This window comes from Balaenoptera ricei, chromosome 8 (genome assembly GCF_028023285.1).
Source record: "Balaenoptera ricei isolate mBalRic1 chromosome 8, mBalRic1.hap2, whole genome shotgun sequence".
Classification (NCBI taxonomy): Eukaryota; Metazoa; Chordata; class Mammalia; order Artiodactyla; family Balaenopteridae; genus Balaenoptera; species Balaenoptera ricei.
Window position 1 is genome coordinate 66425464 of NC_082646.1, and position 27748 is coordinate 66453211.

Here is a 27748-nt window from a genome sequence, read left to right on the forward strand (position 1 = left end):
CAACAGGGTCCACCACACTTAAGCTGTAGTGACAGTTTCGTCTAGCAACACATCATCTGCAAATGAAATTAACATTGTTAATTTGATTGTTTTGGTTTTTTATAATTTATAAACTGTATTAGGTTTTGTCATTGTATAAGAGCAGAAAGAGTGCACCTAGTTTTATATTTGTACTTATTTAAGAAAAAAACCAAAGATCATTTAATTCAAATCCGGAGCTCTGTAATTATGCAAATTTGAGAGAACTTTCACCTTCAATCCACAGTCTTTCAGAGCCAAGCCCATTAAGGACAAAGGACGAGGGGGTTGGGGGAGACCAGGCTTCTTGCGGGCCCAGCAAGATGCCACTAAATAAAGTAATGGGGGGGCTTTCACCGCTAATTCATTCTGAGGCTCAAAGGGCAGTTATTTCCCAGAGAGCAGCCATAGTAGGCGAGGTGAGGGCAATCTCTCTTAGAAGGTTTAAACGTGGTTGAGTTTATTTCATTAGACTTTGAGAAGATCAGACCTTTTAGTCTTAGAACTGCTTTACATATTTTAATTATTGAGCACCCCAAAGAGATTTTGTTTATGTGGTTATATCTACTGCCATTTACTATATTATAAATTAAAACTGAGATAATTTAAAAATATTAATTCATTAAAAAACAATAAACCTATTACAAGTCAACATGAATAACATACTTTTCAGGAAAAATTAACTACTTTAAAATAATAAATTTAGTGAGAAGAGTGACATTGTTTTTCCCTTTTTGCAAATTTCATTAATGTCTGGCTTAACAGAAGACTTAATAGAAGCTGGCTTTCCATACCTGCTTCTGCAGTCAATCTGTTACATGTTGTTTTGTTTATAGTATATGAAGAAAATCCAGCCTCACACAGCTATACAGTTGGAAAAGATAGGAGTATTTTAGTAGCCTTATCAGATAATTGTGGATATTCTTTGATACTACTGCAAAATTTAACAAGCGGTAGTTTCTTAAAGGTTAGTTGTAATGTGGAATCTGAAACTACATCAGTGAACTTTTCTTACTCTGTTATATTAACATCCACTGGTCTGTTTTACACTTTGAACTGCTCTTTTACCCAGGCATAATTTTTATAACACCAAGCATTGGTGATTTGGAAAATACTGGTTCAATGATTTACACAGATGCTGCAAATATTGACATGTTTCATTATAGAAAAAAATCACACTCTTTAATATCACCTCTAATTGCATCAGAAAATTCTGTAACTATTATGAAGTTGTCAAACTCATGGAGGCAGCTATAACTTCACCCGAAATCTAATTCTTGCTTGCAAACTCAAATTTTATCATTGGCAACAAATATTGTCAGTTTTCTTCCTTGAAGTGACAGGCTCACTTCATTGAGAAAATATCTGCCAAATTCCCAAGCCTGAATAATCACAGTTTGTCTGTCAGTTGTTCTTTCAAATAAAACTATTGTTCTACAATAATAATAATAATAATAAGGCTAGTGCAGCGTGCAACTCAAATAGTAGCACAAGTGCAGTTCCTCACTTTGGTAAGTAGCAGAGGCGCTTTTTGCATACTTCCAATTTCTTCACATAAAATATTAAAAAGACTTGTATTCAAGAATTGAAATTTAGGAACTTCCCTGGTGGCGCAGTGGTTAAGAATCTGCCTGCCGGGCTTCCCTGGTGGCGCAGTGGTTGAGAATCTGCCTGCCAATGCAGGGGATACGGGTTCGAGCCCTGGTCTGGGAAGATCCCACATGCCGCGGGGCGACTGAGCCCGTGAGCCACAACTACTGAGCCTGCGCATCTGGAGCCTGTGCTCCGCAACAAGAGAGGACGCGACAGTGAGAGGCCCATGCACGGCGATGAAGAGTGGCCCCCGCTCGCCGCAACTAGAGAAAGCCCTCACACAGAAACGAAGACCCAACACAGCCAAAAATAAATAAATAAAAATAAATAAATTTATAAAAAGAATCCGCCTGCCAATGCAGGAGACATGTTTTCGAACCCTGGTCCGGGAAGATCCCACATGATGCGGAGCAACTAAGCCCATGCGCCACAACTACTGAGCCTGCGCTCTAGAGCCCGCAAGCCACAACTACTGAGCCCGCGTGCCACAACTACTGAAGCCTACGCGCCTAGAGCCTGTGCCCGCAACAAGAGAAGCCACCACAATGAGAAGCCAGCGCACCGCAACAAAGAGTAGCCCCCGCTCAATGCAACTAGAGAAAGCCCGTGCACAGCAACGAAGACCCAACGCAGCCAAAAAATAAAATAAATAAATAAATAAATTTATTAAAAAAAAAAAAGAATTGAAATTTAATAAAAATGGACATTCTTCAGTGAAACTGGCTCTTTTCTTTTTCTTTTCTTTTCTTTACAAGCAAATGCCTGGCAGTGAAGAACACACTGACTCGTCTTTGGCTTTGGCTTTAGCATCATCAGTGCAAATGTCAACCCAGTGAAAAGGGCAAATAACATCTTAGTATTACTATGAAAATTGTTTTGACCTTGTGGAACCCCTGAAAGGGTCTCAGGGACCCCTGATGGGCCCTCAGACCACACTTTGAGAACTGCTGCACTAGACTCTGAAAAACAATTCTGGGCATTTGGGGGGGGTGGCACAGCTTTCCAAACCAGTGGGTACTACCCAGGGTAAGAATATAAAGAAATAAGTATTTCATTTCTGTCTTAGAAGAGCAATTGAATTAACTCTATGAGGGTAAAGGTTAAATTAAAGGCACAGCAATGGGTCTCTGATTTGAGGAGAAGGGGGGAAGGTCAAATGATCTCTTTTTTATCCCCTTCCTCCTTTTCACCATAACTTAGCTCTTCCCTCTCCTTCCTATCTCCCCTGACCTGGGAAAGTGAAGGGGATAGTTTGGCAGAATGTACTTAAGCCAGGAGTAGCCAATTCAAATGCCTCCAGGGGACAGCCATATAAAGAGTGTGGGTCCAGTGTTGCCAAGTCTTAGTTTTTTCAAAATACCAGAAATCCGGATTTTTATTTAAATTTTTAAACGTTGGCAACCAATTAAATTTTTAAAAACATAAGAAAACAGCATGAGTCAAACAGAATATACCAGCAATCAGTTCTGCTTTAAGTCATGAAGAGACCTGAACTAAATGAAACATCAAGTGAAAGACTGGAAGGACGGACAGGAAACCTCACCTATATTACCTTGCTTACAAACCACCTCCTTTAATATCCCACACCCAGATGTGAGAGAAGGGAGATATTAACTGGGTTTCTGTAACCTTGCCAAGGAATAACAGAGCAGGTCATTGCATGCCACATTGGGAGTTAGAATTTCAAAGATTGTTTGCATGGGTAGTACAGAACAAATTATCATCAAAATTGTACACATTTTAGGGGAAAAAATGGGAGGGAGAAACACCAAGTAATGGGAGAGCACCTACTCTAATGCTAGACTGTGTTGAACGTGATATATTATTTGTTTGTTTACTTGTTCACTGCCTGTTTTAGACACAGTCCTAGGTCAGGACTTTGTCTTTCTTGTTCACCATGGTACCTTCCCCTCTTTGCCTGGCACCTATATATAGTGCCTGAACATAGCACGCACTCAATAAATATTTCTAAAATGAACAAATGAATCTCAGTATTTTTTCACTATACAGACAAGAAAACTAAGACTCAAAGAGAATATGCTACTTGTTCAAAATCATTCAGCTAGTGAAAACAGAGGTAGGAAATGAACCAAAATTTTTGTGTTCTTTCCATGAATTTTATCATCTAAAATTAAATTAAAACCGAGGAGCAGTTCAATTTGTTGTGCTATTGGATGAACTGCCCTCAAAGATCCTGGCATTCCTCCCTTCACATTCTGCTATTCTGAGTTTAATGGCAGCGGGGTTTTCCATCCTAGCTTCCAACAAAGCTGTTAGGAATGCATTTGCCACGTAGTACAATGAGACTTTTGAAAATCTATCCAACACAGAAAGGAAGGACTCTTAGTCCTCGAGTTATATTTATTTTTACTTTGTAATGAAGAAAATCTTGTGTGGTCCTATGAATTTTCCCCTAAATGCCATATTGCCGTATATCAAAAACTACTGATAAAAGCAAAAACAAAACAAAACAAACAAACAAAAACCCTGAACCTGGAGTAGTTTAAATTGGAAACTATACATGCTGCTGGTGCATAAATTGGTACAGGTACAATCCATTTGGAAAAAAAAAAAAAAATATATATATATATATATAGCAACATAAAATGAATCATAAAAATGTTTATACCCTATAATACAGTAATCTCACTCCTGGGAATTTATCCTAGACAAGTTATTCAACAGAAGAAGAAAAAAGCCACATATACACAAATGTTCACTGCATCATTTTCTCCAATAGCAAAGAACACAATGAGAACAAGAAAAAAAAATACATGAGAAAATGGCTTAGTAAATTACAGTACGTGCTGAAGATAAATTACTCTTCAGCTGTTAAAAATAATAATCATGGATACTGGGTAGTGATACAGAAAAAAATGTAATAGTATTAAACAAAAAGCAGAATACAAAAGGATTTGCACACAATGATCATCAGCTTTGAAGATAGCTACGTCTAGATGTAAATAAAAACTGAAAGGTAATATTCAGACATGAAAACAGCATTGTAAGGTATTATAATTTGAGATGTTTACACTTATTTTTTTCAAAATTTTCTTTAATGTTTTACTGTCTTTTCTATTACATATAAGTTTTAAAATTCCTTCTGAAGTAAATTTGGATTTCTGAGTTTTTCTCAAATTCTCACTTAGAAAAGACATCCTGACTCTTCCCATCTTAAATTAAGAATCTTCTACTTGAAAAAGGAAAGCAACATAATATTTCCAAATGTCCAAGTCTAAAGGTGGAGAGCAAGAAAACAAGGCTGGGTGCCCCCATGCTGTTGCTGCTGTCTGAAGGACTGCTGATGAAGTCAGGCACCCAGAGAGGAGAGGAAGAGAGAGGGACCACCAGGGCCCTCTTCAGGGTGGCAGTATGTTTACAAGGCCACCTGGAGAGAGGGCTGAGGGAGCAAAAAGGTCAGCACTGCATATACCTGCCTCACCAGGCTGCTGCCTGGCTTCCTCTCCCTTCTGCTCATTTCACAGGCATTTTTCTGAGGCCCTGACCCTCTGGGGGAGCCCAGATGTCTGAGATATCACAAGGCCATGCTTTACTTTAGAAGAGATGCCACAGAGAAAGAGGCCTCTTACGGGTCATGTCCACCATCACGTCCTGTGTGCCTGGCGAGGAGGGACAGATCACCTAGTGCCTCATGTCTGGCTGCTACTTAACTTTGTATATACAGAATTCAGCTTTGTTTGCTCTCTCAGAGCTGGCTGACCCACAGTGACAAACCCCACAGGAGCCTTACGTTAAAGCTACATAATTTCCTCGGGAAGAAGAGGGAGCTGGCTAGAAAACCAAAACCAGACAACTGTCCAGGGCACTCCCCCTACCCTGGAGATCAAACCACCAATGAGGAGAATGTTCGGTGAGCACAGAACCCAACACAGAGTGCTAGTCCGCTCAGGGAGGCCTTCCATTCAGAAGGATGGCCTGAAGGATAGGATGTAGCCCCTCTGTAACAAAGGAACCTGACAAAACTATCCAGAAGCAGTGTCCCATCAACCAGGCTCTACCTCCATGCCCTGGGCAGTCTTGGTCCTTACTTCAGTCCCTATTTACTAGACACCTGAAGGTAACCGTTCATTCCCAAAACTCTGCCCAGCTTACCTCCATTCACAGACCATCTTCCCAAGGGTAGTTTCTAGGTAGCTCAGTTCATCACTTGTGCACTTACTGGCCAGTTTTGATGTCAAATAGAGGACGATCTCTTCCTAGGCCTTGCCCCCAACTCTCAAGGCCTCTCTTTCTGCTGGTAACAGACAATATGTGATTAAGGACTGAAGGAGTGATGAAGCCCATAATGCTGTGAGGTCAGAGGGGGAGGAGTCGCTAAGGTAAAAGCAGGAGATCCGGAGAAAAAAGACTAAAGGCTAGGCCCAGGCTCTATATCTTAGCAGCTCTATAGCCTCTGGCAAGTCAGTCAACCTTCTGTGCCTCAACTCTCTCATCCATAAAATGGGGCTAGTAGAGTTGACCACTCAGGCAGACACATTTTGTAAACTGCAAGGTGTATTTGGTTATTCTCACTGTGGGCTGGAGTGTTCTGGGAACACTCCAGAAGAAGAAGAATATAAGGTAGGGCTTAAAGGTTGAGGAAGCTTCGGGACATCTGGTCAGAAAGAAGATGAGTACTCCAGGCATGAGAAATGGCACTAGCACAGGAAAAAAGGTAGAAGGGATGCACCAAGTTTGGCTGCAGTAGAAAGCTTGTGTAGGGAAGAAGCTGAGGTTAGTTTGGAAAGGCAAGTGGGCTGTATTCTGTTGGTAATAGGGAGCTATCAGACTTTTTGATCAAGTAAGTGAAAGGATGAGAGTCATGTTTTAGGAAGATCAACCTGACAGAGGTGTGAAGGACAGAGGGATGGGAGGAGGGTTAGAATACAGGCAGGGTGATCACAGGAGGGTGTTGAACTCCAGATAAGAGATAAGATGAGGGCTTTAATGAAGGCTATGGCACGAGGGCTAAAAAGGAGAAAGCAGATTTGAGAGATAGGTATAGAAAAACGGACACGGTGACAGCGTATTAGAGGAAAAGAATGCTTGGGGACAATTTTCAAGTCTCCCTGACATCACTATCTGGGTGGACAAGGCTGCTCACCAAGCTATAGAATAAAGAAGGCACCAGAGAACTGGGAAGATCAAAGTCTTTGGATATGTCTATCTAGGATGTCTTAGAATGTCCAAGGAATACTAACCAGAAATTAAGTGAATATACGAGTCTGGAGCTCAGCAACAGAGATGTGAATTGAAGTCACCCAAGATGAGTTCACCCAAGAACACTGCGTACTAGGAAAAGTTAAGAGAGGCAAGGACAGAAGGTTGAAGAACACCAACACTTAAATGGTGGACAAATTTAGAAGAACCTGAAAGGAAGACAGAGAAGTAGCCAGAAAGACAGGAGGAAGGCAAGAGATTAGCTAGAAAAAGAAGTCAAATGGGTAAAGTACAACAGAGAATAAGTGGTATGAAGAGTACATTCAATTCGGTGTTTAGTTAATTGATGACCTCGGTAAGAGCAATTTCATTGAAATAATGAGGCTGAGAGCTAGACTGCAGTGCATTAAACAATGAATGAATTAGCAAATGGACAGGATTTGTTGACTATTCTTTTGGGGAGCTTGGCTGAAAAGGAAAGAGCAAGGGTAATAAATAGAAACAGGGAGAATTTAGGATATTTTAGCTAAAATGTATTTTAGCTGAAGGGAACAAGGCACAGAAAATACACCCAAACACACACTGAGTAACTGAGGGAATGTGATCTTGAACACTGGTTGAGACTTAAGACGGAAAGGATGTCTCTTGCACTTTAGTTTAGAAAGGGAGGTGAGGGTAGGTGCATTCATTCACTTAACGATCAACTGTTGAACATGTACCACATGCCAGGAGCTAGGAGTCCATGGATAAAAGAAAGTAATCCTCCAGCCTTTAAGAAATTTGGTCTAGTAGGAAAGACAAATGTGGATCAACAATTACATAAGAGCTCTGTACTAGATTTTGAGGTGGGACAGTGGGGGAAGGTGAGCCACTATGGCTGAATGGGTCAGAGAAGTATTACAAGAGGAGACCCTTGCATAGGGTCCAGAATGAGCAGGGGCTCTCTGGTCCAGGAGAGGAGGGGGTCACGGGCATGCCAAGTAGGTTGCAGTGAAAATTAAAACGTGGCGGGTAGAAGATTTACAGGGTCTGGAGAATAAAGAATCCTAAAGCGACCAGGCGTAGAGGTCCCTGAACTGAGATTGTTCAAACTGAGGACGCCCGGGACGATGGCACAAGAGCAAAGGAGAAAGGAAGACCTTGAGCCCACTAGGTAGTGTGGGTGAGCAGGTCCCAGAAGGTGGTAGAGACATCTAGAAAGACTTTAAAGGGAGCAGGAAGAGACATCGGGTGGGCACACAGGGTCAAATAGGGCCTTGCGGTTTCTCACTGCGGCCAGGGGACAAGCAAGCAACCGCTACCGCCCGGGCCGAGCCGACCACCAAAAACAGCGAGACGCATGGGGCTGCTCAGCATGCGGCAGTTGGTGAGCAGCAGAGGAATACAGCGTCCCCTTCAAACTCCTGGGCCGTGGCCCCTGGAAAACCGCCCGGCCCACCTGGACCGCAGCTGCGTGCACTACAGCGTCCCAAGCCCCGCCTTCCGCGCCAGCGCTCCGCCTCCGAGCCCGAGCGCACGCTGGACAGCACGGAGAAGGCTCTCGGCCCCCGCAGCCTCCGGAACAACGCTATGACGGAAAGTTCACCCCACAGGAAGAGGAAACAGCAAATCCTGCAGCCGCTCAAGACCCGCGACGCCAAAAAAGCTCCGCCCGCGGCCCGGCCTCCGGACCGGAAGTGAGGCGATTGGCTCCGCCCCCGAGCTCGATAGCTCGCGAGACTTTGCAGAGCCCTTCCTTTTTCGTATCGGTCGCTGACATGGTAGGTGATTTTTCTAATGCGTCCGCATAGTTGCTGGCCTAGGCCGCGAGCTTTACTCACCTTGCACCCCAGCCACCTACTCCCGAGCTTGGCCCGGTTCTCCAGGCCGCGCATGGCCAGCCGCAGGGCGGGGTAGCCGGCGTGGGTCCGGGGCGGGGCGAGGAGCCTGGGGCCGCGTGTTCATCCTGGGGTTCGGTTTCTCGAGACACGCGGTCCGGGGTGTCCGGGCGCCTCCCTGATGAGGCCGCACGGCCCCGGGCCAAGCCGTAACCTCGACTTTGCTGAAGGCGCAACAAAGCACATCCTTGACCCCTAGGCCTACAGGCCACTCACAGACTGGCACGCTTCGCCCCCTGCCCCTCTTCCCTTAGGCCTTATCACTAAGCATCTTTTCCCACACAGCCATCCAGACTAAGGAAGACCCGGAAACTTAGGGGCCACGTGAGCCACGGCCACGGCCGCATCGGTAAGTGCTGTCTCCCCATCCTGGTCGGCCTTGGGCTATCTCTGCACGGCGCTAGCTTGTCAGGAAGTAGGTAGCTTAGAGAAGTGGGTTAGTCAGAGCTCTGTGCAGTCGAGTTGGATTGAATTTGATCATTAGCTGTTGGCTTTTTCTTTGAGAATTCTCTAGTGTTCCAGTTTTAGAGAATTTCACATCAGTTGGGGGTTTGGAAATTGAGCGGGGTCCAGTATTGAATTGGTTGAAGGCATGGAGTACTGTGTTAGTGTTGTGATGTGGAACACTGTAAAGTGATGATTATCCCAGAGTCTTGAAGGAACAGCATTGCTGGAAGAGGTATGAAGCAAAGGTACAGAAGTATGGGGAAATGCTTTTGCGAGAAGTAACATCGAGGGGTTGGAGAAGGCTGTTTTAGCCATGTAGCTTTGTGTTCCTGCAGGCAAACACCGGAAGCACCCGGGAGGCCGCGGTAATGCTGGTGGCATGCATCACCACAGGATCAACTTCGACAAATAGTGAGTGTTTTTTGGACTCTGCCTTTACTGACACTGACAGCTTTGGATTTAGGGGTAGAGGGTAGTTAACATCTTCAACGGGAAGCAAGCCTCTTACCACTCAGAAACCTTGCCTGTGGCTGGGTTTTGTCAAGTTAATATTTGATGTGAACTGAGAACTTGTCACCGAGGCTAGAGTCACGCTTGGGTATCGGCTATTGCCTTAGTGTGCTAGAGTCCTCGAAGAGAAACTGCTGACCTTATTCACTGGCTGTGGCCCTCATGGCATAGTCAGTCACCGGGTTAGTGACATGCATCATATTGACTTACACAACTGTTAGATCCATTTAACGCCCACAAATTAGGGGGGGTTGTATTTTAACTATTTGTTTAGGAGACCTGTGTTACAGGAGTGTGGAGAAGCTGTCAAGTGACCTGAATCCTAGTCTTGGCACTGCCTCTGACCTTCTCAGTGACTTACTCTGGTTCCATGGAATAAGGCTAGTCTTTTTCACCTGATAGTCTTTGGTGGCTTTTTAAAGATTTGTTTTATTCGAGAAGTGGAGTACCTGCTATGTCACTCTTCTGCATGAGTGAACAACGTACACTGTAATGGGGGGAGATGGACTGTGGAGATGGTAAACATAGCTTCTTAGTTGGAGTGAGGTAATGGAAATGGTTGCCTTCTTTTCCCAGTCACCCAGGATACTTTGGGAAAGTTGGTATGAGGCATTACCACTTAAAGAGGAACCAGAGCTTCTGCCCAACTGTCAACCTTGATAAATTGTGGACCTTGGTCAGTGAGCAGACACGGGTAAATGCTGCCAAGAACAAGACTGGAGCTGCTCCGATCATTGATGTGGTGCGATCGGTGAGTGAATTGAATATTTTTTGCCTTTATGTGGACCCTTGCCTCTCAAAATTCTGGATAATATACTTGCACCTGAAGTCTGTACCCAGCTGCCTACTAGACAATTCCACTTTCCGTAGCATTTCCACGGGTACTTACTGACCAAAATTGAACTCTTGTTCAATTGTGATTCATGCAAAACATTTGAAGAGTAATTCTTCCACTCCCTCGTTCATTTACTTCGTTTTTCACTTGAACATTTTCCAATCAGTTATCTTATTCCTAGTGTTAGTGCCCTGATTTGTATGGGTTTCTCACCTGAACTATTGGTAGTGATTTAGGTCAGCTAGCTCTGGTCTGTTTTACACAAGACTGCATGAGGCACAGCCCTTGACCCTTTATGTTTCTTACAGAATAAAATCTTAATATGTTCAGTTGTTATTTAAGGCCTGACATTATCTGAAGAGAACCCCCCCCCCCCCCCAAAAAAAGGCATTTTGTTTATCATTAGGAGTTCTGGTCCTTGTGTCAGCCTTACCCCCTGTGGGTATGGAGGTGGTGGGAATCCTGAGGGGGCTTTCAGTAAAGTTTTAAAATTCCCTTTCTCAGCCTCTTCTTTGAGCATTTCTGATGACCATGACTTCTTGGAGCATTGCTGGAAATGTGATTTTCCTTTTTTGCTTATCAAGTCGTAACTGAATAGGAGAAAGGGATTTGAGCTCTGCCCGAGACTAGAGTCACATCCTGACAGCTCTTGTCCTGGTGTGCTAGAGTCCTCGGAGAGAATCTGCTGGTCTTGATTCACTGGCGAGGGCAGTCAGTGCCCCCGGGAGTGCCCAGATCAGAAACATGCCCTCCCTGGCTCCTAGATGGAGTGGCTTGGTAGGCATCTTTCTTCCTACCCATCACGGAGTTGGTGACTGCCACGGTGCATTATAAACCCTTTTCTCTGTTCTTCTAGGGTTACTACAAAGTTCTGGGGAAGGGAAAGCTCCCAAAGCAGCCTGTCATCGTGAAGGCCAAATTCTTCAGCAGAAGAGCTGAGGAGAAGATTAAGGGTGTCGGTGGGGCTTGTGTCCTGGTAGCTTGAAGCCACATGGTGGGATTCATTAAATGATAAGTGCTTTTCTCTTCTGGTCTGAGTGAGGGTTCTTTGGCACTTCTACCTCCCTACCTGTACAGAAACCCACCTAACAGGTTCTAGGAGTAAGGGTGTGAGGACCTGGGCTCTGCTACGAACTCCCCTCAAAGTATGGAAGAGATGGCACCAACACTTAGAATAAGGCCTTGGCTGGTTACCTAATTTGAGGCTTCTCACTCACAAAGTGAGAATGATACCTGTTGATAATGTATATATCGTATCATTGAAAGGCCTATTGGCATTGTATGCTCTGAATTTATAAAGGAGTGGGAGAATGTGCCCTTAATTGTTCCATGGGGCTCAAGGGGGGGAAACTCATGATCTTTACAAGATTTTGATGAGTCGTATTGGCAAGATGAGTCAGTGGTAGGATAGAAGTGGTTCTTTGGAACTTACTTCCTCAGTCTAAGGTTCTTCCACCTGGCTTCCTCATCTCAGACCAAACCATTCTGGTCATAATCAAAATGTTGGAATGGGGCCCAACAGGCTGAATTTTAAACACACCAGGGCTTTTATACATCAGAGTGGTTTGGATTCTAGAAAGCAGTTGTCAGGATTTATGTGTCCCTGTGCATAGGAGTCTTAATGTTCAAAGAAATAACGTCATGAAATGCTAATGATTTTCCTTCCAGTGTGAAATGTATCTAATAGAGAAATTTGGGGAATGCTAAAGGCCAGAAACCAGAATCAGGTTTTCTAGGGTTTGTTACCTCCCGCAAAACCAAGATGAGCAATGCTTGTGTGCAGATAGGACTCTCTTAGGTCTTGGTAAATTATAATTTGCTATAGTTTTCCAAGCTTTTGAAAGTTTTTTGACCCATAATAGAACTTGCAGGCTAGAACCCTGACCAAAGAATAGTTAAGATGGCACTTACTTAAGCCTACTGAAACTCTACTTACGTGTTTAGTTTGGTAGAGGGTGGTTTCTGTATTGCTTTGTGGGATCATAAATGGACTGGGAACTATGACTTTCTGTGAGAGTAATTTGTCATGACAGCCTTCAGAAGATACTGGGGATGGTCAAATGTAAGGAAGCACAGGGAAGGAAAATTGATTTGTATAATGGAGAGTTAAAGATGTCAGGAAGGCACTCAGTTGGATAAGCGAATAACTGGATCATTTACATCTTCTGCTGATACTGGTGAAGAAAGGTAAAAATCGGTTTTCCCTTAATGTCTATTGGAGGACTTATAATAGGGAAGCTTTGATGCCTTCTAGACACTGAAGGTACAGAAATATGTAAATACAGTGTCTTAAGATTCAGGCCGGATTTGAAATTTATATCTAAATCTAATAGCTGTGTGACTTAGGCTTAGTCCAGTTTTCTCATCTTTAAATTTAGGTAAACGTACCTACTTGAGGATTGTGTGGATTAAGTGAAATGGAAAGCATTTACTAAATTTTTGTGTTTAGCTCTTAGTAACTAGCATGTAAGTGAACCATTATTACCCGAGCAGACAAGTCAGTTAACCTTGGTGTGATTCAGTCAATGGGAAAGTGGTCTTAAACACAGGAAAGAGCAAACATGCATTTAGGAAACCCAGTTTGGAAAGGTTAGGCAAGTTGGGAGGTGTTTTATGGGAGATGAGCCTGGAGGGAACAGGTATTCTGGCCCGGCTGTAGTTTAGGCACAAGGCTACAGTGGAAGGCTGGAGGCGGGACCATGAGGATGGAAGACAGGATTCAGAAGACAGAAGGGACAGACAGGACTTGGTGACTGAATTGGGGTGGGGCTGGCAGCAAAATATGGTTCAGGGGGAGGATAGGTGGTCAGTAGTCCCTTTATGGCTAGCTTCTTCCAAGGTTTCATTGTTAGAACCTTCCAGCATAACTATCCTGAAACTGGATGGGATAATGCTCATCCCAATCCTATATGGAGGTGCTGCTGTTGGACATGCATGCTAAATATGAAAGTCAGTCACTAGTACAGCCATTCTGAATAGGGAGGATACCTCAAATACCATCTCCAAGCCTGGAGAGTATAGCTACTGATCTGTGTGAGCTGCCATGTTCCGGCTTGCTCGCTCACCATTATCTACAGGTAATAACTGGGCAGATGCTCTGATTACTCCCAGGTAATACTGTTGCCAAAGGAAGCTGGGTTACTGGTGAAAAGCCAAACATGTTCCAAGATAATGGAGGACACGGACCTAGAGCAAGCGCTTATCTTTCATAGGACCTAAGGCAAACCTTACGCTTTGATTTTATATCTATCATCTGAGAGTGAAACGTGCCAATGCTGAAATACAAAATATAGCCGATGCATAGGAAAAGCTCATGCATGAGACTGTCAAGCTTTGATTAGCTTGTCCGGTAGGCACAGACCCATACTGCCACTGCCTCTTTAGTGGCCGATGATAAGTGCACGGTGTTGATGAGATTCTCCCATGTAGGGGGAGCAGGTGCCCCCTAACTCAGGTTAACGGCTAAATTTTCTATAAGCTTGAGTTGCTAAGGATATTTCTAGCCTAATAATATAGCCTAATAATGTATGTGCTTTAAATACATTGTTACTCAAACCTCGGAGCTGCCGCTGTAACTTCCAATTTATGGGAAATGTCCGCCACATAATTAATTTGCAAAAGCCCTCATTGTCAAAACCAGCTAAATAGGATTTTAACTTTTCAATTCAAATAAACATTACTATTCGATGGCTAACTAGCCCAGTAGCAGCCAGCCCGGGATGAAAAGCAGCCAAAGGCGTGCGCCATCGGCGGGAGGCAGGCAGCACTCGCCTACCTGCGCTGCGGGGCGGGAGGTTACCGGGATACCGGCGGCTGGAGCCCTGCGGAGGCTGGCGTGGCGCCCCAGCGGCCGCTCTCGTTGGTCCCTGCCGCCTGACGTCCTTGGCGCCCTCAAACCGTCCGCACCGCACAGCCGCTCTCCTCTTCCCCGCCCCTGAGCCACTTCCGGAGGGTGTGAGGTTCTGGTTCCGGCGTCACTTTGATCTCTGTCCCACCCGACGGCCGGAAGCATGATCGGCGCCGGTCCACCATTTCCGGTAGGGGCGGGGCCGGGCCCGTGGCATGCGGACGAGGCGGGAGGTTTAACCCGGCCAGGGTCCAAGTGAGGCGTGGTGGGCGGAAAGCCCAGGTCGCCAGCCTCGCCGCACTTAATTTCCGCCTTGGCCGCGCGGAAGAAGAGATGTGGCCTTTCGATGCACTTTCACACTTTCAAGATGGGAATTTCCATATCAGATTACGTTGCCGTTAAAAGATAATGAGTGTTTGAGGTACTTTGGAATTAAAAAAAAAAAAAAAAAAAGCTTGTACGTGCATGGGAAGGTTCTGGAAGAACAACGCAGAAGGGATTTCCTCATGAGTTTTGGGAGGTGAGGAAGATGATGTATGCTTTGGTACAGTTTGAGTTTCTTCCTTAAGCAAATGCATATTACTTTCACGTTAAAAAGCAATCTAAATAGACAACTTTAAGAGTTATGGTGGGGGCTTCCCTGGTGGCGCAGTGGTTGAGAGTCTGCCTGCCAATGCAGGGCACACGGGTTCGAGCCCTGGTCTGGGAAGATCCCACATGCCGCGGAGCAACTAGGCCCAGTGAGCCACAACTACTGAGCCTGCGCGTCTGGAGCCTGTGCGCCACGACAGTGAGAGGCCCGCGCACTGCGATAAAGGGTGGCCCCCGCTCGCCACAACTAGAGAAGACCCTCGCACAGAAACAAAGACCCAACACAGCCAAAAATAAATAAAATAAATTTAAAAAAAAATAGTTATGGTGGCTTGTCAGTGCTGCAAAGTAATATTTTCTCTTATTCTAGAACTTCATGACCTTTTAAAATTACACCCACCCCCATAGGCAAGTAAATTCAAGATGTTTTGGAATGCCACATTGTGTGGCTCTAGAAACTAATTTTGTGTGTCGCCCCTAGGAAGAATATAGGTTAAATGTATGTTTCATTTCTGGCTCTGTTTTGCAGTCCAGTTTTTGTGTTACTTTCATTTCCACTTAAAGTTGGTTTAAAAAAAAAATACTTATGTATCCTTATAAATCAGACCTTTGGGGTACAAGGTGAGTTATAAGTCTATTTGCCAAATGAAGGGTATTATTTTTAACAAAATTTAAACTGATCTGTGATATAATTAGAATAATTTTCTTGGGGTCCTAATTCCACATACCATCCAATGTGAACCACAGTTGCTTTCCAAGAGCATTCCAAAATATTGCCTTTAAAAAGCCCATACTTCTCATTTCAACATTGTGTTTACCAGAGCATGGTAATTTACTGAAAAGAGCATTTAGAAAGATGTAATGGCGCAATCTGCCCTGCTGTAAAAGTTACCAGACTGATTACTGGAGAAAACCCCAGGGCCTTTCTTAACTCCAAAATGGAGGAGGGCTGACAGTTCATAGGCGCTGGGACTTCTGGTAGAGGAGACAGCATTGCACTGCCCCTGAGCAATTTCCCAGAAAGGCACTGTCTAAGCACCGTTATTTTCGGTAGTGGCGACACCATCCTCGGGGGGCTGGGGCGCATTTTGTAAAGGTACGGGAGCATTTTTGGTCACAATTATGGAAGGGAAGCAACCAGATATGCTTGATGTCCTGCAATGTATGGGTTGATTCTAAACCAGGGGTCCGCGGTCTGTTAGGAACTGGGCCGTACAGCAGGAGGGGAGCAGTGGGCAAGTGAGTGAAGCTGCCTCTGCTGCTCCCCATCACTCACGTTACTGCCCGGACAACCCCCCAGCCCCACCCCTTGCCTGGAAAAACTGTCTTCCGTGACACCGGTCCCTGGTGCCAAAAAGGCTGGCGACCGCTGCTCTAAACAGCAAAGGAAAACCTAGCTTACAACCTACCTTCATTTTACACACAATCAAAATCAAAAAGATGTGTTATTGGTTTTTTGTGTTTGTTTTTGTTTTTTTTTTGTAGTTTTCATAATACTTCTCAGTTTTCCAGGATTCCAACTATTGTTTAAATCAGGGGAAGCTCAAAATGTGTTTTGTTTAGAATATTGCCCAAAATTGTTCATTTCAGAAAACTCTCTTACCAAGTGGTTAACACCCACTTAGTAGAATCTGAGTTGCTAATTCAACACACCTTTTCTGCATGTGTAGCTGTTGCATTCACAGTAATTGTGTACAGGTGTAAGCATCTGACTTAATTATATCTTCTAATACAGTTGTGCCCAAGCATTCACGTATTTAAGTACATGTTATTTTATGACAGAATACTTTTCCTTTTATTTCTCCCCTTTTATATTATGGTTAAGACTATATTACAGTTAAGATGTGTTTAGGTACGTTACATTATCTATGAATTTCATTTCAGGATAGTAAAAGGGGGAGTTAACAGTATTTGCTATAGAGGAAGAGTGTTGCATCTGCTAGGATTGAGAACCATCAGTTTAGGTGTCCAGAGATCACGTGAAAGCAGAACTTGGAAAGAAGCCCTAAATACTTTTTGTCAACCCCAAACCAGGCCCCCTGGACACACCCTCCTCTACCTTCCAGATGAGACTTCTGTGCCTCGCCCATAGCAGTCACTGTATGGGCCCTTGCAGCCCATTCCAAGCCATTGTGTGCCAGTATCAGTTTTCTAGATTGGGATGAGAGCTGTGGCCATGGGAGGAGGTGGGAACCCCTAGGGTTAAAATGCAGTGTATTTTAAAGCTACATAAAAGTTACAGATTTTTAAAAGTAATAATTTACACCTATATATCTTGTGATCTGATCACATGTCTGAGGATTCTGTGGAGCCACATTAAAAAAGAGAGGGAGGGCTTCCCTAGTGGCGCAGTGGTTGAGAATCTGCCTGCCAATGCAGGGGACACGGGTTCGAGACCTGGTCGGGGAAGATCCCACATGCCGCGGAGCAACTGGGCCCGTGAGCCACAACTACTGAGCCTGCGCGTCTGGAGCCTGTGCTCCGCAACAAGAGAGGCCGCGACAGTGAGAGGCCCGCACACCGCGATGAAGAGTGGCCCCCGCTCGCCGCAACTAGAGAAAGCCCTCGCACAGAAACGAAGACCCAACACAGCCAAAAATAAATTAATTAATTAATTTAAAAAAAAAAGAGAGAGGGAGAGGAAAGGAGAAAGAAATAGCACCTTTTGTAAACTATTATTTTATTAAGGAATCCACTTCTATGACTCATGAAGCCCAGGCTGAGTTAACAGTGACAAGTTCTGGAGGTAACGATACCCTACTCTGGACTTTCCAGTTATAACCACTGTCTTCTCTCTCTACCTCAGCTGAAAACCCAGACTACTCATGAGGCCTCAATCCCTGCCCTCCTATTCCTGGAAGATGCCAAACCCAACTATGTAAGAGGCTTTCTCAGAGGAGAAGACGAATTTGTCTTCCCAGAAGACAAACCCTCTACTTTGCTTTATGAGACAGACAGCAACCCCAAACCACGGACAGGTTGGGACCTGTGCAGGGCTCAGTGGAGATGGGGAAAAGAAGGAAAGGGGATTCAGGAAGGGATCATCTCCTGTTTAACAAGCAGGCTAGGGTAGAAGGACAGGAAAACTTCACTCTATGATTCAAATCCACCAAACTCAAAGCCAATACCAATGAAGAGACTTCCAGCTTAATGCCTCATCCTGTGAATTTTCAAGGTCTCAGCTCTGTGAAGGCCTTGGGTGAGTGGAAAGCCTAAGCCACCCATATTCCCCACCTTGCTTCTCTCCTTGCTTTTCCAAGGAATATAGCAGAATTTTCTATATGCACACCTACACTTGCAATGGTAAAAAAACTTCACAGACTGACATGGAAGAGCCATAGACAATGGGCCAGGGCTATAAGCAAGCCCTGGATTGGCTTTAGCTGGGCTTGACTCCACCAGTGTTAGGATACCCAATGATGTCTTAAGGGCTTCATACTGAATAGGAAAATGTCAAGATTCACCTAATAGTGGAGCCAAGGGGCAATGAACATTCTCTCCATCACTGGAAACACATAGAATCTGAACAGTTAGCTGTTGGAGAGGGAAGCTGAGCTAGAGCAATGATTAGTTATCTTCTAAGAGCAGTCATACAGCTCAGGCCAGAGAACTCAATTTCAGGGGAGGTCAGTGACCCACACTAAATCTAAACTCTTAATTAAATCAAGTACTCAGTTCCCTGCATGAAGGTGTTTCATCCCTGATTGGCCTGCCTCAGCCCATCCCCCTGGAGAGAGAACTCTAGATAATAAAGCCAAGAAACACATGGGGCTCTGGGCCCAAACAACTATACACTGTTTATTGAGAACACCCGTAGATGATGGGAAGGAGGGATGCCCTGTACCGCATCATGGCCACCACTGAGTGGGAGCCGGGCCCAGAGGACACTAGCAGAGCTGGGGGGTGGGCTTCCCATGACTCACTGACCATCACAAAGGTGGGAGGAATAGGAGAAGGCCAGGCCCAAGAGCCTGGTACCATGCTGCAAATGGGGGTTGATTGGCCTTTGCCTTTCAAAAACAGAGGATTAGGGGAGGGGGACTACTAGAAAAAAATAGAAACTCTAAGATTTAAAAAAAATAGTCCTGTACATAACAAGACAGCATCTGCTCTCCAGGGCCCGAGACTGGCAGCAGGGGCCTTAGGCAGGCAGGCCAGGAGCCTCCAGGGGAAGATCAGTGGTTCGGCTGAGACAGTCAGCTGCACATAATTGGCCAGTCACCAGCACCCAGCAAAACTTCATCCATGCTCCGGCAGGGCAGGAAAGCACCCGGCCTCTTGGGAATATACAAATATTTACCGGATTCTCTTTGCTTGTTACAAAAACAGATAAGAAAGCTTACAGCAGATTATTTACAAACAGTATCCTGGGATATTGTGAAGGCAGAGGTGGGCTGGCTTGGGGGGTGGGGTCTGTGGGGGCAGAGCAGCCATAGCAGCCCAGAGGGTCCAAGGCCGGGCCCCTCCCCAGGCTCCAGGCTCTGCAGGCACTGGACTCTGTCACTGGGAGAGGGGCTTAATTCTTCTTGTGGAGGAACTTCATTTTGTTGCCTGTGGGCCAGAGGAGGGCAAGAGTGAGAACATTTCAGTATCATCTCTTCCAACAGCCCTGACCCTCTCAGTGGGAGAGAAGGATTAGAAAGACTGGATTACAGCTAGATATGATCCAGGATGGTGAAAACACTCTAGAGCTCTAATTAGAGCACTGGTATTAATCATGTATGGCTTTGGGCAAGCCATTTAACTTCTTCAGTCTCAATTTTCCTTTTAAAGTGAGACATGCTATGATTCTGTGATTTAGTTGGCTGAGCTCTTTGAAGGGCACTCTGGTGCTGCCACTTTTGTAGTAGACCCCTTATAGCCTCGAGGAGAGCTCACTGGTCCTAATGGCCCTTGTGCTCACTCAGGAAGAAATGCACCCAGAAAGACCTGACCTAGGTGAGGCTTTATGAGATCTCTTCCTGTTCTGTCTACAGCCCCGATACAAATACCCACTGGCATTGGTTTAGAGTAGTTTGGGGTACAGATTCCCCCAGTCCCTCCCTTCTTGCTGAATATGTCTCATTAGTGACAAAGCTACTTACCCAAACCGCGGAGAAACTTGTTCATTCCACTCTGCTCAGTGTCTGGCAGTTCCTCTAAATACTGCTCCACTCGCTGCTCAAAGAGGCCTGGGGAAGAGAAGAAACAGGAACAGGGAAGAGAACAGTCATAGGAGGGAGGGAAGGGGAGGCCTCCTGGAGGGGGACCAAAGGGCACAGATCCCAAAAAGGGGGAAACCAAAGATCTGCAATTATAACTTATAAGAGCATCCTACCAGAATTCAGACTGGCTCATCAAAACTATTATTAATGACATCTCACTGTGTTCACTGCTGATGGCAAGAGCCCCTTGCCTCCCAGTGCACGTTCCTGAGCCGCATTATGGCGAGGATGCCACTCCTCGTATCAGAGCTGCCCCCAAGTGGACACCTTCTCCAGCTCCTTTTAGACCACTCTACCATGTTGTTTCAAAAGGTCTGTTACACTAAATGGACAGTATTAGTGGGCAGAAGAAATAATAACCCTGAGGTTAGAAAGGTCTTGATGAGATGAAAAAGCCCTAGAGTGAGCAGAGCTGATGAAATAACAGAGATAAGATAACCTTTGTGCTCTGAGGGCAGACTGTCACCAACCTAAGACAGAGAGCTAGCTCAGTTCTCTTCAAGGGCTTTCTCAACCCTGGATTCTCAGGACTCCCTAAACTGCACAGTCTGGTCTTTTTCTCTGAGTAAGGAAGGACCTGTGAATGCGGGGATAGGTGGGGATAAGCCCCACTCTTGCCACGTGGCTCCAGCCTGTGCCCAGCCTTGTGAATGCACATACTGGGGCAGGAGGAGAAAGTGCCCTTGGCAGTCTCTCTCAGAAGAAAAGGGATGTTAGGAGGCCTGCCCTGGCTAATAACTCAAGAGCTTCCTGATGGGAGCTCACCAGTGCCTGGCTACTCAGCCCTGCGGGTAGCAGAAACGTTGGAGGACGCCTGACATCCCCCCAGAACCCCCCACCCCAGGCTCTTCTGGCCTTACCCTTTGCCCGACACTTTCTTAGCTCCCTGTCTTGGATGAAGCCAGCAAACATCTGAGACTCCATAAAAACTTCAAGAAAACGGCGGATGCTTTTGGAGGCCACAGACTTGCGGAAGGCCTCTCGCTGAAAGGCCCTCTCCCCCTTCTCACTCTGGGTCAGGAAGAGGGAGTAGTGCCCAACAGTCTCCACAAAGAACCGGATAAACACCTCTGACACCAGCCCATTGAGGGTATTACATTCTGGAAGAGAAGAGAAAATCTTTGAGGTTCAGGTCAAGAGCCTGCATCCCCAGCCTCCATCTGGTGGTGTCTCCCTCTCCTCGACGGAACTCCAGCCAGAACCACTTCTCTGTTCTTGAAACCTTAGCTCTTGTGCTCCCAGGCTTGTAACTAGCTCCTGAGCCAAGAGGTCGGAAACTGTGCTCTGAACACGGAAGCTGGGGAATACTTGCTGGATGAATGAGAATGGAGATTAGAGACCAGAGCGCCACTCCCCACACCCCTTAAGCTCGGTGGTTTCCCTGGCTTCACAGGAAGAGGAAGTTCCCTCCATCTCCTGCAGCGGCTCAAGGCAGGGCCTGAGAGGGAGGAATAACTAGTGTCCTGTCAGCGAGAAGAGTCTTTGCGGTTGCCAACTGTCTTTAGGGTTTTTCTCCCCAAACTTCCTGAGGTAGAGAATTAGAGGCAAGAGGTAGCTCTGTAGCCTGGGCCACCCTAGAAGCAGCCCCGATGTTGTCTAAGTTTCTGAACTCCCTCTGATAAGATACTACACTACTTCTCTCCCCTCAGACCCAGTCAAGCCACAACTCCTAGAACCACACTAGTGGGGCTAGAGAATTCTAGGCTAAAGTGAGACCAAGGTCCTATACCTGAGCTTCACTAGCCAGAAGGGTCTGGTGCATAGAATCAGGGTCCAAGCCCCATGAGGCCCAGGCCCAGAGCAGAGGGAGTCTGGGACCAGAACTGATTCTGCCTGGGGCAAGCCTCACTCACCATCATCGGAGTCGCTGTCAGAGTCCTGGGAGATCAGTTCATTCTTCCTCTCTAGAGCCTGCTCCAGAGCCGCCTGTAACTTCCTAGGTAACAACGTGTCCTCGTCATCCATCTGCAGGAGAAGGAAACCGCACAGTGACACTGACTGAGCACTTAACTTTGTGCCAGCCCTGTTTGAAGAGCTTGAATATATCATCTCATTTCATTCTCCCAAGAACCCTGATACTATTATCAACCTCATTTTAAGATGAGAAGCTGAGGCTCAGAGAGAGGTTAAGAAACTTGTCCAAGGTCACAAAGATAAAAAGCGGTGGAGCGGGTGGCATTCACTGCCCAGGACCAACAGGGGCTCCTACCCCAGCACCACGATGAAGTCTCCCCAGTTCCTCCATCTTCGGCTCCAGGGGGGGAAGCATGGTTGGCTGGGGGAGGGGAGACTGTGGCCCAGCCTGTGTCTCAGGCGTGAGGCGAGGCTGTTGTGCCTGTCTCTGTATTCTGGTTCAGTGTCTGCATCGTGACGCTTCGTACCCAGGAGTCGTAGCTCTGTCAGTGGTGTGTAACAGACTACATTCCCAAAGGCTACGGCATTGGGTTGTGTTCCTTTATAGAGAGCCAGGAGGATTTCCACCACTAACAGAGGCTTTTTGAAGTTGACAATGATTGCAAACCTTTACATTCCGCCGCATTCTGTGTGTCATGTATAATCCTCCAGCAACATTTCAAGGCAGGTGTTATCACCATGCGTGTTTTAGAGATGAGAATTCTGGTTCAGAGAAGTTCAGAGGCCTGTTCAAGATCATGTGTCTCAAAGGGGGCAGAGGGCAGAGGTCAAGCCTTTGGATCCAGGCCATGTTCTTCACACACCCACACTGCCTTCCAGAAGCTGATGATGCCGACCAGAACAGCAGATCCTGCTGAGGTCAAGACTTCTCAGACCAGCTTCTTTCTACCCTTGTCTGTCCTGTGAATGTGGAACCCAGAGGGCTCAACAATCAGGCTGTGAAGGTGGAGTCGTGTGTGTGACAGTGCTGGGTGCTCTGCATCAAACAAGCACCCACCCTGGGTCAGGCCATGCTCTGCAGCGTCCCACTCTTACCTGTCGGATGAATCGGTCAGACCCCAGATTCACCATCAGTGCCTGAGAAAGAGTCACGAGGGACAGTGATTCAGGATATGAATCCCTGCAGTGCCCTTCCCAGGCCTCCAGCCCTCCTGGATTCCCAGGGTCAGATAACAGGAATAACTCCAGCCAGGGAAAGACCTCCCAAGGAGAAAGGATAAGAGCTGGGTACACAAAGGAGAAGATCCCAGCAGCCTCCGCGCCACCCCCATCCCTCCTGGGGGTTTCTGTTCCTTCTGTCCCTTCCTTCCTCCACACCAACCCCCCCACCTCCCCACCGCTGGCTCCCCAGGTGGCCCACCTCCTCCACAGGCAGCTCCTTCAGTTTGGGGAGGGAGCTGGAGAGCAGACCAACCAGGAAGGGGGTGGGACAGCAGACGATGTCAATCATGGAGGCCGGGAGGACAGGAATGAAGGTGTGCTGCCAGGAGAAGGGGTAGAGCAAGGCCACCACCGCATGGGAGCAGCTGGATAGGGTACTGGCAGACAGACAGACAGACAAAGCACTGAGCCCAGGCCCAGCACCTTCGGGGAAGGGGCGTTACAGCCTGCTGGGCCAGACTCAAGACATCCTTTCATGTTAAAACTCCCAGTGCCACAAAAATGCTAAGGAGCCTTGGGCCTGGGTCTGACCTTGCAGACTGGTAAAGTTCCCACATTCCCACTGCTCGGGACCTCAGGGACAATGGCGCTACCCTCTTTGGTGGCTCTACCTAGGAACAGTCATAAAGGTACATAGCAACACTTGAACACACATACACACCCCCAAGAGCCACCCAAATGCACAGGTGGGCCTGACCTAGTGTGGGAGTATCAGCTCAGGCCAGGGAGTACAAAGGTAACCTGAGCAAGGGTTGATCACAAATTCATAGTAAGAGCTGGAAGGTCATCTTATCAGGTCCACATGTTACAGCTGGGGCCATTGATACCCAGGGTCAGTCTGGTCATAAGTGGCACACCTGGGACACAACCAGTTTTCCTGTCTCCCAGCCCAGTGTTACTTCTACCATTCTTCCTCTCTATCCGTTCCTCCCTCTCCTAATTGGAAAAAGCGGTCTGACTGAGGACCACTGACTGAGGTGAGGCTGGCACCATTCTTAACCACTCCCATCTGTCCTCTCATGCTCCAAAAAATAGCCAGAGGTCTCAGTGGGGTCACACTTCTCTTGGCCTAGAGGGGGGCTCCAGGCCTCCAGCACCACAGGGCTGGTTGGCCAAGCAGAACGACCAACGGGAGACTGGAAGGACAATCTCCCCGACGCTAAGCAGAAGGCACAGAAGTGAGTGCTGAGGGAGAGTGTGGGTCACCGGTCAACACAGGAGACACACCTGGCTTTAACCATCCACCCGTCAGGAGAGGGGTCAAAGGCACTCCCCTAAGGGCCACATTACATATGAGGAGACAGAGGCCCAGAGTCAAGTTCATTCTCAAGCCTGCCTTTCCCACCCTGTCTCTCCGCATCTATTGGTCCCACGTGTTAGCTATGAAAGCCCTGGGCTCCACTTGATCAGCTCCAGCAGGGACTCTCACCCTTTCATGACTAATGCCCACCAGTCAGAGAACATGGTTCCAACCCATGACAGAAACAACCCCTCTTTTCCAGAAGGACCTCGGTGGACATTTGCAAGCGTTTTGGCAGCCAGTGCCTTGCTTGGCTGTCCTACCACCCCATGGATGACTAAAATACCGCTGGGCCTTGAGGCAGAGACACAGGTATGCTGGCCCTGAGAGCCCTTCCCCTAGGGACAGCAGCTCCCCATACCCCAAGGAGAGCCATCTGAAAAAGATCTGGAAAGGGGCTGTCCAGGGTCAAAGGAAACACAGCTCCACAATGCCTTCCAGTGGGCCTGGGGCTCGGGAGGCAGAAGGCTTGTACAACCCTTAGGGCTGATCACTGCAGAGCCTGTGTATGCGTGCGTGGACGCGCGTGCACCTACACACACACACACACACACACCCTCCCACTTACACAGACATCAGAACTAGGCCAGAGGGACCAAGGACTTGTGGAAAACCTAAAATGTGAGCAACGGAACAAGAGGTGGCTGGGCTTACTGAGCCTTGACCCCAGTCCAGGCCTGTGTGCCCTCACTGGGCTGCCTATTCTGCCCCTCTTCAGTCAGAGGCAGACCCCAAGCAGGGAAGACATCTTTTCTAAGACCCAAGATTGGCAGGACTTGAATGCTGAGCCAGGCCAGATCAGGGCCCTGGGGTATTTTCCTCCCCAAATGGTCCAGGAGTGTGTTCAGAGGCAGCTGAAGCCACGGGAAACAATCACTGTATTCACAGCCCTGTTGGAGCCAGGCTGAGGGCCATGGGGGTGGCCAAGAGGAGGCTCTGTCCTGGGTAAGGGAGTGGAACCTTCAAGAAAAGAAACCTCGGGGTCCAGGCTCTGCTAGGGGCATCAAGGTCTGACCAGACCAGAGCCTCACAGCTGGGTAGCGGGGGCTTTGCTGGCAGACAGTGAACACGGATGGCAGAAAGGCACAGACGGGGCCCCAGGAAGCTGCCATACCTGGCTAGTTCCGGTTGCCGGCTCGGTCCCTTCACAAGGCCTGACGGGCCCATGACGTACATAGAACTGTGGTGTACAGAAGCACTGAGGCTGTGACGGGAAGTGGGAGACAATCTTCTTTTCTAAACCTGGCTCTCTCTGGAAAAGCCAGAAGCTCTGGGTTTTCCTCCTCTTTACTTCTCCTGGGCTGAGGGTGGCCCTGAGTTCCTGCGCCAATGCCCTATGAGGGCATTTGGGAGTCCATTTCCTCATGACCCTCTCAAGCACACAAAAGAAAGACCCCAGGGATCCTGGGCTTATTGGGGGACAAACCAGGAAGAGGAATCTTCTTTTCTGCCTCTCATATCAGCGCCTAGCGTATGTTATGGCACATAGCAGATAGCTTAATAAACGTCTAAATGACTAAATTAATTCCACCACTCTAAAGAAACTACTGCCCCCCGTGATGGGTTCTTTGACGAAAAATCATACAATGTGTTGCCGAGATCTCATCCTCTCCCTGCCTGTCCCATCCCCTACATATACCCTTTGCTATGGTCTGAATGTTTGTGTCCCCTCAAATTCTTTGTTGAAATCCTAACCCCCAAATATGATGATATTAGGACATAGGGCCTTTGGGAGGTGCTTAGGTCATGAGAGTGGAGACCTCATGAATGGGATCAGTGTTCTTATAAAAAAAGAACCCCCCTTCCACCATGTGAGGACACAGTGAGACGCCGACAGCTATGAACTAGGAAGAGGGCCCTGACCAGAACGTGACCATGCTGACACCCTGATCTTGGACTTCCAGCCTCCAGAACTGTGAGAGATAAATTTCTGTTGTTTATAAGCTACCCAGTCTGTGGTATTTTGTTATAGCAGCCTGAATGGACTAAGACGCTCTTTTAAAGAGGAAAAAAACCCTTGGCTGCCTAGAAGAGCTCGGCCTCTTCCAGAACACCTCATGTCCAGTGACATTTCTGCTGCCCCCTCCCATGGCCACAACCATCTGGAACTCCTCTGCCTCTAAAATCATAAATGCCAACATTTCAGACTAAGACTTGAGATCTAGTCAGCTCTTTTCTTATTCTTCTTAATCCAGCTCCCCTGCCTCAATGACACCTCCAGTCCCTGGGCTTCTTTCTCCCTTTCCTAGTTTGGCCAACCTTCCTACAACCACTCTCCTCCCCAGCACTCTCAAGACCCTCACCTGGTCCTTCTCTGCAAACCCCCACATGCCTGGCCCTGGGTCACTCCATTCAGTTGCCTTCTCCAGGTGACACCCTCACTGGCCCCCTCACTGGATGGCTCAGCACTCCTCATACTATCCCTAGTCAGTGCCCTTGCCCCTTCCTCACTGTGGCTCTTCCTAAAGTTCATCGCTCTCTTAAAATTCAGCATCCCACAGAGGTGGCCTTGCCTCCGCCTCCAGAGGAAGTGTGGCCCTCAGCTAGAAATCTTACTTTCTTACCTTTCTGCATGTAGATAGATTGGTACCCCTACAATCTTGGCCGTTGCAAAAGCAGCAGCGTTTGTCTTTTTCCCTCCAGCCAAGTCCTCCATTGGGTTCTCAACCCTGCCATCTTGTGTGCTCGCAAGCCCTGCTCCCTCAGTCATCCTCTCTGCCCGGGTTTGCTAACCTTTCCTCTGCATTTGATCTTTCTCTCACCACACACAGATGCACACATACACATACACACACACTCCACGCACTAATACGACAGTGGCTGGCATATACTAGGGCTCGTAAATCACATTGGATGAATAGTGGATGTGCTTTACCCCCTTCTTCACCTCACCTGCTGGGCCCTACCTGAGCTTATCTGCTACAAAAATGACGCGGCGCTCCAGCAGCAGTGAGGCGAAGATTCGGATAAGCTGGCGCACACTGAGGCAGGTAAAAAGGCACTCGAAGTCCACATGCTCCAGCCGGGAATCCATGGGCCGCCGCAGCTCTAACACCTGCAGGAGAGCAGTGGGGCAAGTGGGTCAAGGCAGATCAGGTGGGTGCCACTCCTGGGTCCTACACAAAGCGACCGGAAGCTGGCTCCCCTTCCCACCTGCTTTCCCAAGGCCTCTAATCCACCCCACTGTGTAGTAAGACCCAGTCTCCTCCTCCACTCAGACCACAGCTCTGCTCCCACAGTACTCAGACGCCCAGCCTGTGGGCAACAGGGCTAACTGAATATGGGGGAGGC

At 47.2% G+C, this 27748-nt stretch overlaps 3 protein-coding genes and 2 non-coding genes across 17 annotated transcripts in view; 3 read left to right on the top strand and 2 right to left on the bottom strand.

The window, feature by feature from the left end:
• TRIM66 (tripartite motif containing 66) overlaps positions 1-14375 on the bottom strand; it is an 80004-nt gene extending 65629 nt beyond the window's left edge. For 4 of the 10 annotated variants that reach the window (XM_059931053.1, XM_059931056.1, XM_059931062.1 and 1 more), the window contains exons 1-2: positions 8210-8351; positions 5725-5863 (exon numbers count right to left, since the gene is read on the bottom strand). The gene's annotated coding sequence lies outside the window, so the exon portion shown is untranslated. Of the gene's footprint in view, positions 1-5724; positions 5867-7910; positions 7964-8209; positions 8352-14215 lie in introns of those variants that run through there. The other 6 variants (XM_059931058.1, XM_059931057.1, XM_059931059.1 and 3 more) reach the window with 6 other exon arrangements.
• On the top strand, positions 8290-11464 carry RPL27A (ribosomal protein L27a). The gene is made up of 5 exons (XM_059931069.1): positions 8290-8531; positions 8934-8997; positions 9431-9506; positions 10182-10356; positions 11297-11464. Exons 1-5 carry the CDS (start codon positions 8529-8531, stop codon positions 11423-11425), a joined length of 447 nt encoding a protein of 148 aa, XP_059787052.1. The 5' UTR covers positions 8290-8528; the 3' UTR covers positions 11426-11464.
• Positions 9671-9800, top strand: LOC132371146 (small nucleolar RNA SNORA3/SNORA45 family). Its single transcript, XR_009504771.1, has one exon. It is a non-coding gene; the product is annotated as a small nucleolar RNA SNORA3/SNORA45 family (small nucleolar RNA).
• On the top strand, positions 11060-11188 carry LOC132371219 (small nucleolar RNA SNORA3/SNORA45 family). Its single transcript, XR_009504837.1, has one exon. It is a non-coding gene; the product is annotated as a small nucleolar RNA SNORA3/SNORA45 family (small nucleolar RNA).
• A 4274-nt stretch (positions 14376-18649) lies between the features above and the next one.
• DENND2B (DENN domain containing 2B) overlaps positions 18650-27748 on the bottom strand; it is a 150467-nt gene continuing 141368 nt past the window's right edge. For all 4 annotated transcript variants that reach the window (XM_059931073.1, XM_059931072.1, XM_059931071.1 and 1 more), the window contains 7 exons: positions 27364-27512; positions 23357-23534; positions 23032-23073; positions 21936-22047; positions 20943-21182; positions 19963-20049; positions 18650-19429 (listed from right to left, as the gene is read on the bottom strand). In XM_059931073.1, coding sequence (XP_059787056.1) covers positions 19395-19429; positions 19963-20049; positions 20943-21182; positions 21936-22047; positions 23032-23073; positions 23357-23534; positions 27364-27512 — 843 coding nt within the window. In that variant the 3' untranslated portion in view covers positions 18650-19394. The remainder of the gene's footprint in view (positions 19430-19962; positions 20050-20942; positions 21183-21935; positions 22048-23031; positions 23074-23356; positions 23535-27363; positions 27513-27748) is intronic.